Consider the following 14,802-nt stretch of genomic DNA (forward strand, 5'->3'; position numbering starts at 1 on the left):
ACCATTCATCAAACAAGGGATTAATATCCAGAATTTACAAAACATTCCAACACCCAACAGCAAAAAAAAAAAAAAAAAAAAAAAACCCCACAAATAATCTGATTTTTAAAAGGGCAAATGATGTAAATAGACATTTCTCAGAAGAACGTATACAAGTGGCCAACAGATACATTTTTAAATGCTCAACATCTAATCATCAGAGAAATGCAAATCAAAAACACAATGAGATTCCATCTCACCCAAGTCAGAATGACTAGTATCGAATAATAACAAATGCTGACAAGGATGTGGAGAAAGGGAACTCTTATACACTGTTGTTGGCAACGTGAACTACTACAGTCGTTATGGAAAGCGATATGGAGATTCCTCAAAAAACTAAAACTAGAACTTCCATATGATCCAGCAACCCCACTACTGAATATATATCCAAAGGAAAGGAAATCTGTATGTTGAAGAGATATATGCACTCTCGTGCTTACTGCAGCACTATTCACAATCACCAAGATATGGAACCAACCTAAGGGTCCATAAGCAGATAAATGGATAAAGGAAATGTAATATACATTCACAATGGGGTATATTTAGCCCTATAAAAAAGAATGAGGCTGGGCATAGTGGCTCATGCCTGTAATCCCAGCACTTTGGGAGGCTGAGGCCAGTGGATCACTTGAGGTCAGGGGTTTGAGGCCAGCCTGGTCAACTTGGTGAAACCCCGTCTCTACTGAAAACATAAAAATTTAGCCATGTGTGGTAGCACAAGCCTGTAATCCCAGTTATTCAGGAGGCTGAGGCAGGAGAATCACTTGAACCTAGGAGATGGAGGTTGCAGTGGGCCAAAACTGTGTCACTGTACTCCAGCCTAGGCAACCGTGAAACTCTGCCCAAAAAAAAAAAAAAAAAAAAAAGCCAAGCGCAGTGGCTCAAGCCTGTCATACCAGCACTTTGGAAGGCCGAATGAGGTGGATCACCTGAGGTCAGGAGTTCAAGATCAGCCTGACCAACCAGGCAAAACCCCATCTCTACTAAAAATACAAAAATTATCCAGGTGTGGTGGTGTGTGCCTGTGATCCCAGCTACTTGGGAGGCTGAGGCACAAGAATCGCTCGAACCTGGGAGGCAGAGATTGCAGTGAGCTGAGATCATGCCACTGCATTCCAGCATGGGCAAAAGAGTGAGACTCTATCTTAAAAAAAAAAAATCACATACCATATAATTCTCCTATTTAAGGTTTATAAATCATTGGCTTTTAGTATATTCGGAGTTGTGCGTTGTTAGAAACGCTTGTTCCCCAGTGCTACAAAAAAATAGCAACTGAACATAAATTTAATTTTTTCAGCAAGGCCATCTTTTTACTTTCTGCAGAAAGGGTACACTTGCCAGCAGTTTTGCCACGAGAGTACACCAAACAAAGGAGACAGGGTCATTTATAACCTGACACGTCCATCCTACTGCTCTTACCAGTTTCCACTGGCTGGAACGGGACCTCAGATTCTGTATTTGTCCCGATTGGCTAGAAACTTAGAACTTTTCAAAAGAGGCAAAGGCAGAGGAGAACAAAGGAAGGAGGAAGTAACTTGTGGAATGCTCAGAGAGGTAAAAACACCTCCAAATAAGGAAGAGGAACAGGCTATGACCTAATGCTTGCTTGGACCAGTATAAGCATGCCAGGGCAAATATTTAGGCTAAATTGTGGGAGCTAAGAACACAAAGTACACGGATTTATCACAGTTAGCAGATCTTTAAGCACGTTAGCACAGGTCTCTGAATAAATTTTGCTTCTAAGAGAAGTTACTATTTATTCTTAATTAGACGGGAGGAAAAGTCTCTTTGAAGAGGAGTCTCTACTTCACTTTTTACATGCATCCATCACCAAAATCAATTTTAAACATTTTGTCATTCCCAAAAAGAAACCCTATCTCCTTGGGTATCACTCCTCAATCCCCATATTCCCTTCAGCTCTAGGCAACCACTAATCTACTTTCTGTCTCTACAGATTTGTCTATTCCAGGCAATGCACAGAAATGCAGTCTTACTATAGTCTGTTGTGATTGGCTTCTTTCTCTTAGTGTATGTTCAACATTAATCCATGCTGTAGCAAGTATCAGGACTTAATTTCTTTTTATTGTCAGATGACATTCCTTGGAATGGATACACCACATGTTGTTTCTCTGTTCATCAGTTAATGGACATCTGGAGCATTTCTACTTTTTGGATATTATGAATATCTTTTCATGTGTTTACTGGTCATCTGTATATCTTCTTTGGACAACTGTCTATCAAGACTTTTTGGGTTATTTCTTCAAGACAGATATAACTCTTTCCTCCACCCTGCCCCCACTTCACAAGTAACCCATGAGCAAGGAAAACAGACAAAACTCTTCATTCAAAATTTCAAAGAATAAAACTTTCAAATAAAATTTTAAAAACAGAAATAATAGATACACAACGGTGAATGTGTGATATCTATACATAGATAAAAATACCCAATACGTCCTTCTGAAAATTGGTGGAATAGTATTTTATCTATCCGTAACAGTCGACATCACATATACTCAGAATGAAGTAAAAATTTCATTTTGAAAAAATCACATCTGTGTACATCATGTTGTAGTTCAAAAACATGGTCATCGGCCAGGCCTGGTAGCTCATGCCTGTAATCCCAGCTATTAAAAATACAAAAATCAGCCAGCGTGGTGGCACATGTCTGTAGTTCCAGCTACTTGGAAGGCTGAGGCAGGATAATCGCTTGAACCCAGGAGACAGAGGTTGCAGTGAGCCGAAATCATGCCACTGCGCTCCAGCCTGGGTGACAGAGGTAGACTCCATCTCAAAAGAGTAAAAAAAACCCCACTGTCATATAGAGAATCTCACTCAAGCAATTAAGCCTTACAGCAACCCTGTAAGGAAGGTACTGTTGTTTTATTTTACAGTTGAGAAACTGAGGCTCAGAAGTTATTTTAAGAATCTGCTAAAAGAAAAGGACAATAATAAAAGCATTTATGCAACACTTAAATCAATTTTTAAGGAACCTTTTCTGACATTCTTGTTATATATTTCATTGAAACAGATGGCAAATTCTAATTTTAAAATCTCGTATATTAGTCCTTCTTTACCAGAAGCCATGGTAAATGAAATATCTCCATTTACTTAGATCTTTCTAAAAATCTCATTAAGGAATGCGTTAATCATACTGTTTGCTTTCCAAAACTCTGGGTAAATGTACTGCTCAAGAAACTGAAAGACTGCATTGTTGGCTATGAACAGGAAATTAAGATTGAGGAGCACTACCCATTAGATCCTGTTATTTCTTTTGAATTTTGACCTGGGAAAAACCAACTATTTATGCCAACAATCTTAAGAGATTAGGTTTTATAGCTCGTGTAAACTGTGAAACAAGAACAACTAGGACACAAAATACTTGATTATTTGTCCTATAACCTAAGTATAATGTGATCCCAATACTTCAGTCCACATAATCATATGGCTAACATACTTTTGTCTTGCAACCGCTCACCCCATAATATTTCAAACTCTGTAGACACATACTCTATTCCTAAAAAGTGGTGTTTTAGTCACATTTCTTTTTTCTTTTTCTTTTTTTTTTTTTTTTTTGAGAGGGAGTCTCACACTGTTGCCCAAGCTGGAATGCAGTGGTGCGATCTCTGCTCACTGCAACCTCTGCCTCCTGGGTTCAAGCAATTCTCCTGCCTTAGCCACCCAAGTGGCTGGGATTACAGGCACCCGCCACCACACCTGGCTAATTTTTTGTATTTTTTTTAGTAGAGTCAAGGTTTCCCTCTGTTGGCCAGGCTGGTCTTCAACTCCTGACCTCGTGATCCACCTGCCTCGGCCTCCCAAAGTGCCGGGATTACAGGAATGAGCCACTTTGCCCGGCCTGGTCACATTCTATTTCAGCGCTGCCATGTTCCAGCAATACCATTCACTGAAATAGTAACTGCAGACCATGGCACACAGGTTATTTCAACCTCAGCACAATTGGCATTTTGGACTAGATATTCCTTTGTTGTGGAGTGCTGTCCTATGCATTAGAGAATGTTTAGCAACATCCCTGGCCTCTACCCACCAGATACCAGTAGCACTCTCCTTGGTTCTAACAATAAAAAATATCTTAAGACATTGTCAAATGTTCCAAGTCTCTGTATGGGACAAGAAATAGCAATTTTGCCCCCAGTTGAGAACCACTGATTTAACAGAATGACCTAAGAGATACCTTTAGTGTTTTGGTTTTTGTTTGTTTTTACCACATCCCTAGATAACTAAAAGAAGAAATACATATAAAAGAACCAGCTGGTATGGTAGCCCACGCCTATAATCTCAGCACTTTGGGAGGCTAAGAGGGGAGGACTGCTTGAGGCCAAGAGTTCGAGACCAGCTTGAGAAACATAGCGAGACACTGTCTCTACCAAAAATAATAATAATAAATTGGATAGGCATTGTGGCACAAGCCTGTAGCTGGAGCTGCTCAAGTGGCTGAGGCAGGAGGCTCACGTGAGCCCATGGGTTCAACGTTCCAGTGAGCTATGATTGCACCACTGTAGTCCAGCCTGGGCGACAGGGCTTAATATGGGATAATGGAATTGTGGCTATATTATTTTTTAACAGTACTTATTATTTACATTTTACATGATCTGTCAATTGAAGTATGTACAGATAAAACAATATGATGGCTAGGATTTGTATCAAAATAGGTAAATGAAATATCCATATGATAATAAATGTTCACAGAGGTTCAATATACTATTCTCTCTCTGCTTATGTTTAAAAAAACTCTATAATAAGAATTTTTTTTAAGTGGGTAGAGAGGGGTCAGGCGTGGTGGCTCACTCCTGTAATCTCAGCACTTTGGGAGGCCAACGCGGGAAGATCACAAGGTCAGGAGTTCAAGACCAGCCTGGCCAACATGGTGAAACCCTGTCTCTAGTAAAAGATACAAAATATCAGCCGGGTGTGGTGGTGCGCACCTGTAATCCCAGCTACTCAGGAGGCTGCGGCAGGAGAATGACGTGAACCCAGGAGGCGGAGGTTGTGGTGAGCCAAGATTGTGCCATTGTACTCTAGGCTGGGCAACAGAGTGAGACTCCGTCTCAAAAAAAAGCAGGGGGGGGGGGTGCAGGGGTAGAGGGGCTAACACAGGTCTCAGTAGGTACATGAACAACTTGCTGTTAAGTCAAAAAATTATCGTTGAGGCAAACAATACACAACTGAATGTATGGGAAGAAAAGCTAGGCACCAAAGTTAATGTGGTGAATTGGAGTACTGAAAAGCACCTGCACGCGCCTGGGATTTAGAAAGGCACGCTGGACAGGATACACGCTAAGAAGCAGCCTAGGAAGACTAAACTTTCACCTCTGCCTGATCTTTAGGCTCAGCACAAGCAGGAAGCAAAGGCTGAGGCAGAGTCGTAAATGGCCTGGCTAAACATTAAGAGTGTTCCAGGCCAGGTATGGTGGCTCAAGTCTGTAATCCCATCACTTTTGGAGGCCAAGGCTGGTGGATCACTTGAGGCTAGGAGTTCGAGACCAGTCTGGCTAACACAGTGAAACCCCATCTCTACTAAAAATACAAAAAATTAGCCGGGCATGGTGGCAGGTGTCTGTAGTCCCAGCTACTTGGGAAGCTGAGGCAGGAGAATGGCGTGAACCCAGAAGGCGGAGCTTGCAGTGAGCCGAGATCGTGCCACTGCACTCCAGTATGGGCAACAGAGCAAGACTCCGTCTCAAAAAAAAAAAAAAATTAGCCAGATGTGGTGGTGCACACCTGTAATCCTAGCTACTCAGGAGGGTGAGGCATGAGAATTGCTTGAACCCAGGAGGTGGAGGTTGCAGTGGGCTGAGATTCCACCACTGCACTACAGCCTGGGTGACAGAGCAAGACCCTGTCTCAAAAGGGAAAAAAAAAAAAGAGAGAAAGAATGTTCCAAGACAGAGTAAATCTGCAAAGACTCAGAGAAACTTTTTTTCTTTTTTTTCCATTTTTTTTCTTTGGCTTCATGAGCTCAAGGAAATATCTGTCAAATCATTAACTGACCCCTGAGCCTAAGACACAAACTTCAGAGATAATGTAAAACAAAGAATAAAGTCTTTAAAAATATAGTTTAGAAAACTCACTAAACAAACAAAACCCAGAGCAAGCAATAAAAAACAAGCCCTGAAGAGTGAGAAAAATCTGACCTTCAGAGTTAACACATTCTAATAATCAAAATATGCAGTTTTCAACAAAATATTTCTTTCCATATAAACCATACAAAAAACAAGTGTGACCCATTCCCAGCAGATATTAGCAAAACTCTCCATGAGTAAGCATAAACATCAAACCAACTCAAAAAAGACTTTAAACCAACTATCTTAAACATGCTCAAAGAGCCAATGGAAACCATGGACAAAGAGATGAAGGAAATCAAGAAAACAATGTCTAAACAAATCCAGAATATCAATGAAGAGATAAAAATGATAAGAAGGAACCAAACAGAAGATGTGAAAGAATAATAACTGAAATGAAGACTTCCCTAGAGGGTTTCAACAGAAGATTTGAACACGCAAAAGAAAAAATTCAGTAAAGTGGAAGACAAATCAATTGCAATTATCTTGTCTAAGGAGAAAAAAAAAGTGTGAAGAAAATTGAACAGAGCCTTAGGACACCACCAAATTGAAAAGAGCTGGAGGACACCATCAAGTATACCAACATAGGCATAATAAAAGTTCCAGAAGGAGAGAAAAAGGAACAGAAAGAACATGTGAAGAAATACTTATTGAAAAATTCCCAAATTTGGTAAAAGACATGAATTTACAGAACTAAGAAACTCAACAAACTCTAAGTAGTACAAACACAAAGAGATCCATACCAAGGTATGGTATAATCAGACTGTTGGAAGAATAAGACAAAGAAAGAAACTTGAAAGAAGCAAGAGAGAAGGCACTCATCCCATATCCTTACTAAAATTAACAGCCAATTTCTCAGCAGAATCCATGGAGGCCAGAAGGCAGTGGAAGAGCATATTTAAAATGTTACAAGAAAAAAACTATCAGTCTAGATTTCTATATCTAGCAAAACAATTCTTCAAAACTGAAGGAGACATTAAGACACTGACAATAAAGGCTGAGGGAGTGCACTGCTAACAGACCTGCCTTACCATAAATGCTAAAGGGAGTCCTTCAGACAAAAATGAAAGGACACTAAACAGACTCATATCATACAAATATACAAAGAACAACACAAAGATAAAATACATAGGTAAATACAAAAGTCACCATTGTATTTTTGGATTTTTATTTGTGTTTGTTTTTCGTTTGTTTGTGTTGAGACAGGGTCTTGCTCTGCCACCCAGGCTGGAGTGCAGTGGCACAATTAAGGCTCACTGCAACCTCCAGCTCCCAGACTTATGATCACCCCCACCTCATCCTTCTGGAGTAGCTGGGACCTCATACATGCACCACCATGCCCGGCTAATTTTTGCATGTTTTGTAGAGATGAGGTTTCGTCATGTTACCCAGACTGGTCTTGAACCCCTGGGCTCAAGTGCTCCACCCACCTTGGCATCCCAAGGTGCTAGGATTACAGGCATAAGCCACTGCACCCGGCCAGTATTTTTGGATTGTAACTCCTCTAGCTTTTCTCTTGATGGTGTAAAAGACAAATGTATAAAACAGCAATTATAGGCCGGGCGTGGTGGCTCACGCCTGTAATCCCAGCACTTTGGGAGGCCGAGGCGGGCAGATCACGAGGTCAGGAGATTGAGACCATCCTGGCTAACACGGTGAAACCCAAAAAAATTAGCCGGGCGTGGTGGCGGGCACCTGCAGTCCCAGCTACTCGGGAGGCTGAGGCAGGAGAATGGCGTGAACCCAGGAGGTGGAGCTTGCGGTGAGCCGAGATCGCTCGCTCCAGCCTGGGCGACAGAGCGAGACTCCGTCTCAAAAGAAAAAAAAAAAAACCAAACAGCAATTATAAATCTATGTTAAGGGGCATATAGTAGATAAAGTTGCAATTTGTGACAATGACATACAGGAGGCGGGATGGAGCTGTCTATGAGCAAAGTTTTTGACCACTATTGAGTCAAATAATATCAACTCAAAATAGTCAATCCCATTAATCACTGATTTCATACATGTAACATTGTCTACTTGCTAAAATTTATTTGTAAACCCCAAATAATCATAACAAAATAAGCCCCAAATCAAATTATTATAAGCGTTTATAATAATCAAAATAATATTTTTAAGAATAACTTTGGAAAAAAGAGAAGTATAACTCTTGTGTCAACATGGAGATAAATTAAGAGATGACACTGACTAGAAAGTATTAAATCATTTTGGTTGCTAAAGGGAGAAATAAGGAGAATCTGAAACATAATCAATAGAATTAAATAAGCAAATGGATATAGTGAGTTTGAGAAAAAGAGAAGAAATGTCCAGCCTGGGCCATTAGATAGCTAATAGTGCCATTACCCAAAACAGAACAAGTTAACACAAGCCTAATAAATTCCATGATAAATATATTAAGCTTGAAATGACTGTGGATGATCCAAGTGAAGGTATGCAACAGGAAATTGGAAATGGAGAATGAAAACTCAGAAAAGAGACTGAGACTGGAGATAAAGTATTTAAAGGTGTCAAACTACAGGTAAATGAAGCCATGGAAATGGTTTATGTCTCCTACCATCATCACACAGAGTCATAAAAGACGGCTGAAGGACAGAAGCAGAAAGAAGAGCTAACAGAGGAAACAAAAGAAACTAACAAGGGTGCATGGGGTACTAGAAGAGACTGATGTCTCTGAATCCAACAGAAGGAGAGGCCCTTCCCCTTCCTTCCTAGCATGCTTCACTGGAGTTCAACTAAGATAAGAATTAAGTAGCTTCTATTAGATCTGATAGTAAGGAAATCATTAGTGACCACAACAAAATGAACTGCTATGGAGACATGAGTTGGCATAGAGAACTAGGAGTTGAAGAGTAAGCAGTTTTAAGTGAAGCAAAGAAATGCGTTAGTAGGCTAGGTGCGGTGGCTCATGCTTGTAATCGCAGCGCTTTGGGAGGCCGAGGCAGGCGGATCACCTGAGGTCAGGAGTTCAAGACCAGCCTGGCCAACATGGTGAAACTCCATCTCTACTAAAAATACAAAAATTAGCTGGGCATAGTGGTGTGCACCTGTAGTCCCAGCTACTTGGCAGGCTGAGGTAGGAGAATCATTTGAACCCAGGAGGCAGAGGTTGCAGTGAGCTGAGATAATGCCATTGCACTCCATCCTGGGCAACGAGCTAAACTTCATCTCAAAAAAAAAAAGAGAAAAGAAAAAGAAATGAGTTAGTAGCAAGCACCACCACCCCCCAAAAAAGAGAGACAGAATTGTGCAATTTAGCCATTTTCTTTCACTTAAACTATTCCCAATTGCTGTAAAAGACTCAACTCTGCATACAATGGGCTGTAACCAGCTGAAACACAACATTCACTGCTTGTATTTCCAACAAGATAAACTGAAAAGCCTCCAATAACAAGACACCCAAGCTGACACCTTAGCATAAAACTAGTCATAGATAGAAAAAAAAGAAAACAACATAGGAGAGCAAGATAAAGAGAAAGCACAAAAGGATAGAATAAAAATAAACTTTTATCAATAATGTATCAGTTTATCAATAATCACTATAAATAAGGCAAACTAAACTCACCAGTTAAAAAAGACAAATTGTACGAATGGATGTTTACAAATCCAGCAATTCCTCAGTGTTTGTCCAAGAGAAATAAAAATATTTGTCTACAAAATTTTTAGACACTAACATTCACACTTAAAAAGAAGATTAATCACCAAGACAGCAGAGCTCTTAGGTGAGTCTGAGTGTGAGCTGGGCAGATTGATTACCACAGCTCATTACATATTCGATCACCATGACCATTCATTTTTACTTACCGCCAACAGAAGACACATTTATTAGCACACGCCAAGCTCGGGGTGGTTTCCATGCAGCGATGGCTCTCAATTCCATAGAAGGTGTGTTTGTAACAACCTCCTCTCCCACGGAGCATTGACTATGACAAGTAAACAAATCACAATTTGAATAAAATCGTCAACGCACAGAAACAAACCACCAAGGCATCATTTTAAAGAGAAACCATGTGTTTCGTAACCATAAACACTCCTACTGGTATCTGCATGATGCAGGAAATTAGCATTGGAGCATTTTAGTGTTTTGGCAGTGCCTTGGGTTTTCACTAAAGTCCAATGAAATAAACTTATGATTCATTAACTCTGAAAACTCTTTAGGGAGAATCACTAATGCTTTCATTTTCAAATCCATCAGACTCCTTCAAATAATATTAGTACAATAATATATAATGCTAAGAAACAGATAAAACAGACTCCTAAAAAATGGGGGCTGTCTGCATATGCAAGCGTATCCCTGTTCTGAATAAAGAAGGACGGGTAAGGGAGAACAATCCTGGAGTGTTGTTCTTTTTGTTTGTTTTGTTTTGAGACAGGGTCTTGCTCTGTTCCTCAGGCTGGAGTGCAGTGATGCAATCATAGCTCCCTGCAACCTCCAACTCCTGGGTTCAAGCAATCCTCCCGCCCCAGACTCTCAAGTAGCTGGGACTACGGGTGTGAGCCACCATGCCCGGTTATTTTTTAATTTTTTGTAGAGATGAGGTCTCACTATGTTGCCCAGGCTGGACTTGAACTCCTGGTCTCAAGCGATCCTCCCACCTCAGCCTCTCCAAATGCTAAGATTACAGTTGTGAGCAAGCCACTGTGCCCAGCCCTGGAGTATACATATTTGAGACATTGTGGGGGCAAGCAGCAGGTATGTAACAAATAGATTATTATTCCCATTTCCAAAAAGATCACCATTTGATGCAAGGGATAAAAACATATATCACATGAGTCATATAAGTTGGTACATGTAGTAAGAAGGTAATTAAAGAAATACCTAGATCAACTAGGGTTGGAATCAAGATAATATCAAGCTTTAAAAGATAAAATCAGATCTGTCCAGAGCTCCGTGTAAGACCAGATTGATTTCAGTACAAGTGAAAGCAGTGAAGCCTGGGAGGAGGTTATGTGAGAGAGGTAATGATGACTTTCTCCTAAGATCAGTGGAACCGGTAGGGTACTGAAGAAGTGAAATCAATGTCATTCCCCACTGAGGGGCAAACCAGAGGAAGTCATCCAAAATAACTGATTTTGAGGCCAAGTGACTGAAATAACATGGAATTAACAATACCAGCAACAAACAAGGAGAAGGAAAGTGGAGACATGAATGAGTAGCCTTTACACATGTATGGAGTGTGTGTGTCTGTGTGTGTGTCAGTGTACTACCTTTTTTTTTTTTTTTTTTGAGACAAAGTCTCACTCTGTTGCCTAGGTTGGAGTGCAGTAGTGTGATCTGGACTCACTGCACCCCCCACCTCCCAATTCAAGTGGTTCTCCTGCCTCAGCCTCCTGAGTAGCTGGGATTACAGGCACGCGGCACCACGCCCAGTTAATATTGATATTTTTCGTAGATGCAGGGTTTTACCATATTGGTCAGGCAGGTCTTGAACTCCTGATTTCAAGTGATCCGCCCGCCTCAACCTCCCAAAGTACTGTTATTAATATAAGCCTGTCCACAATGAAAGAACATTACATAAAATTCTACTAGCTTAATTACTGTCAGTTGCCCATGAATACTTTTAACTACTTTTTGTTCTGACTTTAAAAAAAAAAAAAAGAAAGAAAGTTTCCCTGTCCATCTCAGTACTGCATTTGAAAAAAAAGGAGTGAAGGGAAAATACTGTTCAAGATACCTGTGCCTACACACCTCTTCCCAGTTCCTAATAAAATGTACAAGACAGCAAACAAAACATTCAAATCTTGCAAACAGCACTGAAAACCCAGTGTCCAACAAATGCCAGAGTCACAGATAATTTCCACAAAATCTCATGCCACTAGAGAAACAAAGCTGAATAACTGTACATTTCAATCACTTAATTAAGAAGTTAATACACTTTGTTCTGAACTACCCTGTGCTGCCCTGTCCTGCCCTGTCCCATTCAGATTGAAGTACTAACCCTCAATGCAATGCAAAGGCATGTGGATATAGGCTCTTTAATGAGGTATTTAAAGTTAAGTGAGGTCATGTGAGTAGGACCCAAATCTGACAGAACTACCATCCTTATAAGAACAGGAAGAGAGACCAGAGATCTCTCTGTCTGTGCACAGGGGACAGATCATGTAAGGACTAGAGCCCATAAGATGGAAGAGCAACCAAGGTAGCTTCACCAAAGGATCAGTGAGAGCTTCCCAGAGGTGTGCCGTCCAAATCCAATACTGAAGGACTTTATAAAAGGATTTTTCAAAAGGACTCTGTAAGACACAGGCATAGAAGCACGTGAGAAGAGGATGGAATGTTTTTCGTTTTAAAAAATGATTTCTCCAAATGTTTAAGTCTGTGATCTATTTTGAATTAATTTTTATATAAGGTGTGAGGTTTAAGACACTGTTTTTCGGAATTTGTTGGGGGGAGCAGTATTTGGGTCTTTTATTCTTTTCTGTTGGTTTTGGCCTATGGATATCTAATTGCTCCAGCAGCATTTGTTGAAAATTTCACCATGGAACTTGATATGGTTTGGCTGTGTCCCCACCCAAATCTCAACTTGAACTGTATCTCCCAGAATTCTCACATGTTGTGGGAGAGACCCGGGGAGGAAACTGAATCACAGGGGCCAGTCTTTCCTGTACTATTCTTGTGGTAGTGAATTAAGTCTCACAAGATCCGATGGATGCCTCGTACATGGAGACAGGGTTTCACCATGTTGGCCAGGCTGGTCTTGAACTCCTGACCTCAGGTGATCCACCTGCCTCAGCCTCCTAAAGTGCTGGGATTACATGAGTGAGCCACGACACTCGGCACAGATTGGGTAAATTCTATTGTTCTGTCCTGTTCACCAATCATTCTACTGATCTGTTAAGGTCACTGATTCTATCTTGTCATCTCCACTTGACTACTGGGCCCATCAATCACAGTATTTCTCTTACTATACTTCTCAGCTTTAGAATTCCCTCTTGGTTCTTTCATAACTTCTATTTCTTTGCTGAGATTTCTTTTTCATTTGTTTCAAGACAATCTGTAACTGATGGCTGAAGCATTTTTATGACAGCTACTTTAAAATACTTGTCAGTTAATTCCATCATTTGATTTATCTGGTGTTGCTGTCAGCTGATTATCCTTATTCAAGGTATGATTTTCTTGTTTCTTGTTATGGCAAGAGATGTTTTTGTTGTATCTGAGACATTCTGTCTATTATGTTGGAAATTCTAGGCCCTGGTTCATTCATTCTTTTATTTTAGTACATTATTTCAATTTAGCATGCAGGTCCTGGCCTACTTCTGTGTGCTATGGTTCCAATGGGCAGTTTAATTTTCAGAGCCTTTGCAGTGTAATTTTTCTTAGACTCCCACTGGTCCCTGCTGGAGCTGTCTGAGGGAGAGGGAGGGACTCCTCCAGACTGTCCCACTGGGAGTCTCTCAGTGGAGAAGGAGAAAGGCCAGCCGACTTCCAAGGTCAGGCTGCTTTTGTGGCAGCTTGTCTGACCTATGCCCTCTGGCAGCCCCAGTATCTCTGGGTAGAGAGGGAAGTCTCAGATCCACAAGGACAAAGAGGGTCCCCCAGCTGGGCCACTTGTGGTAGTGGGGTCCCTCTTGCTGGTGCCACCCAGCCAACACCGTATCTCTTGGTGGGGGAAGAGAGTCTCAGGCCCAGCAGGGATCGACAGCATTTCACAGGCCAGGCCACTTGAGGGGGCTGCGGGCTGGGGAGAAGGATCATTAAATCTCTAATTAACATACGGTGACAGAAAGGAAATCAGTGGTTTCCAGGAAGTAAAGAGAAATTTGGATTATAAAGAAAAACAAGGACATTTTTGTATTTTGGAAATACAAACCATTTTGTATTAAGGAAATATTATCTTAACTATAGTGATAGCTTCACGGGCATATACATGTATAAAACTTTATCTGGCAGAGCAGGGTGGCTCATGCCTGTAATCCCAACACTTTGGGAGCCCAAGGCAGGTGGATTACTTGAGGTGAAGAGTTCGAGACCACTCTGGCCAACATGGTGAAACCCTGTCTCTAATAAAAACACAAAAATTAGCTGGGCATGGTGGCAGGAGCATGTAATCCCAGCTACTTGGGAGACTGAGGCAGGAGAATCTCTTGAACCTAGGAGACAAAGGTAGCAGTGAGCCAAGATTGCACCACTGCACTCCAGCCTGGGCGATAAAATGAGACTCTATCTCCAAAAAAAAAAAAAAAAAAAAAAACTCATCAACTTGTACACTTTAAATATGTAGTTTCTCATATGTCAATTATACAACAATAAAACTGAAAACATTTTAAAATTTAAAAATAAGACACAGGAGTCTGCTGAAAAATTTCCCACCAGCCAAAGTGTGAAAATTTGATGATCAAAACAGAAAATAACTATAATGGATGGAGTTGATGAAAATGCATCATTACATTCAGAAACAAGGGAAAAAGTCACCATTTGAAGTGGCAAGTAAAACAACTCCTACTTTGAAAATTGGTAGTTTAAGAGAAAACAAATCAGGTATTTACATGCCATATCAATAGGAAATGTATTTCAGAGTAACTAAATATTCTTGGTTGATTAAAAAAAAAAGAAAGAAAAGCTCTCCTTTACAGAATAATGCCAGCTAGTAAATGCAGAATAAATGACAGAATTAAAAAATGCTTTTACAAACTCTAATTAGATATTATTTCAGGGAAGTATTAGTATTATCAACTTGTGCGA

The 14,802-nt window shown here is 40.5% G+C and overlaps 1 protein-coding gene across 1 annotated transcript in view; it reads right to left on the reverse strand.

Annotated features, from left to right (window-relative positions):
• Window positions 1-14,802, reverse strand: part of LOC111547030 (S-adenosyl-L-methionine-dependent tRNA 4-demethylwyosine synthase TYW1) — a 256,839-nt gene that overhangs the window by 163,353 nt on the left and 78,684 nt on the right. The window contains exon 10 of the mRNA XM_023218654.2: window positions 9,924-10,042. Coding sequence (XP_023074422.1) covers window positions 9,924-10,042 — 119 coding nt within the window. The remainder of the gene's footprint in view (window positions 1-9,923; window positions 10,043-14,802) is intronic.

Source organism: Piliocolobus tephrosceles, chromosome 8 (assembly GCF_002776525.5).
Source record: "Piliocolobus tephrosceles isolate RC106 chromosome 8, ASM277652v3, whole genome shotgun sequence".
Taxonomy (NCBI): domain Eukaryota; kingdom Metazoa; phylum Chordata; class Mammalia; order Primates; family Cercopithecidae; genus Piliocolobus; species Piliocolobus tephrosceles.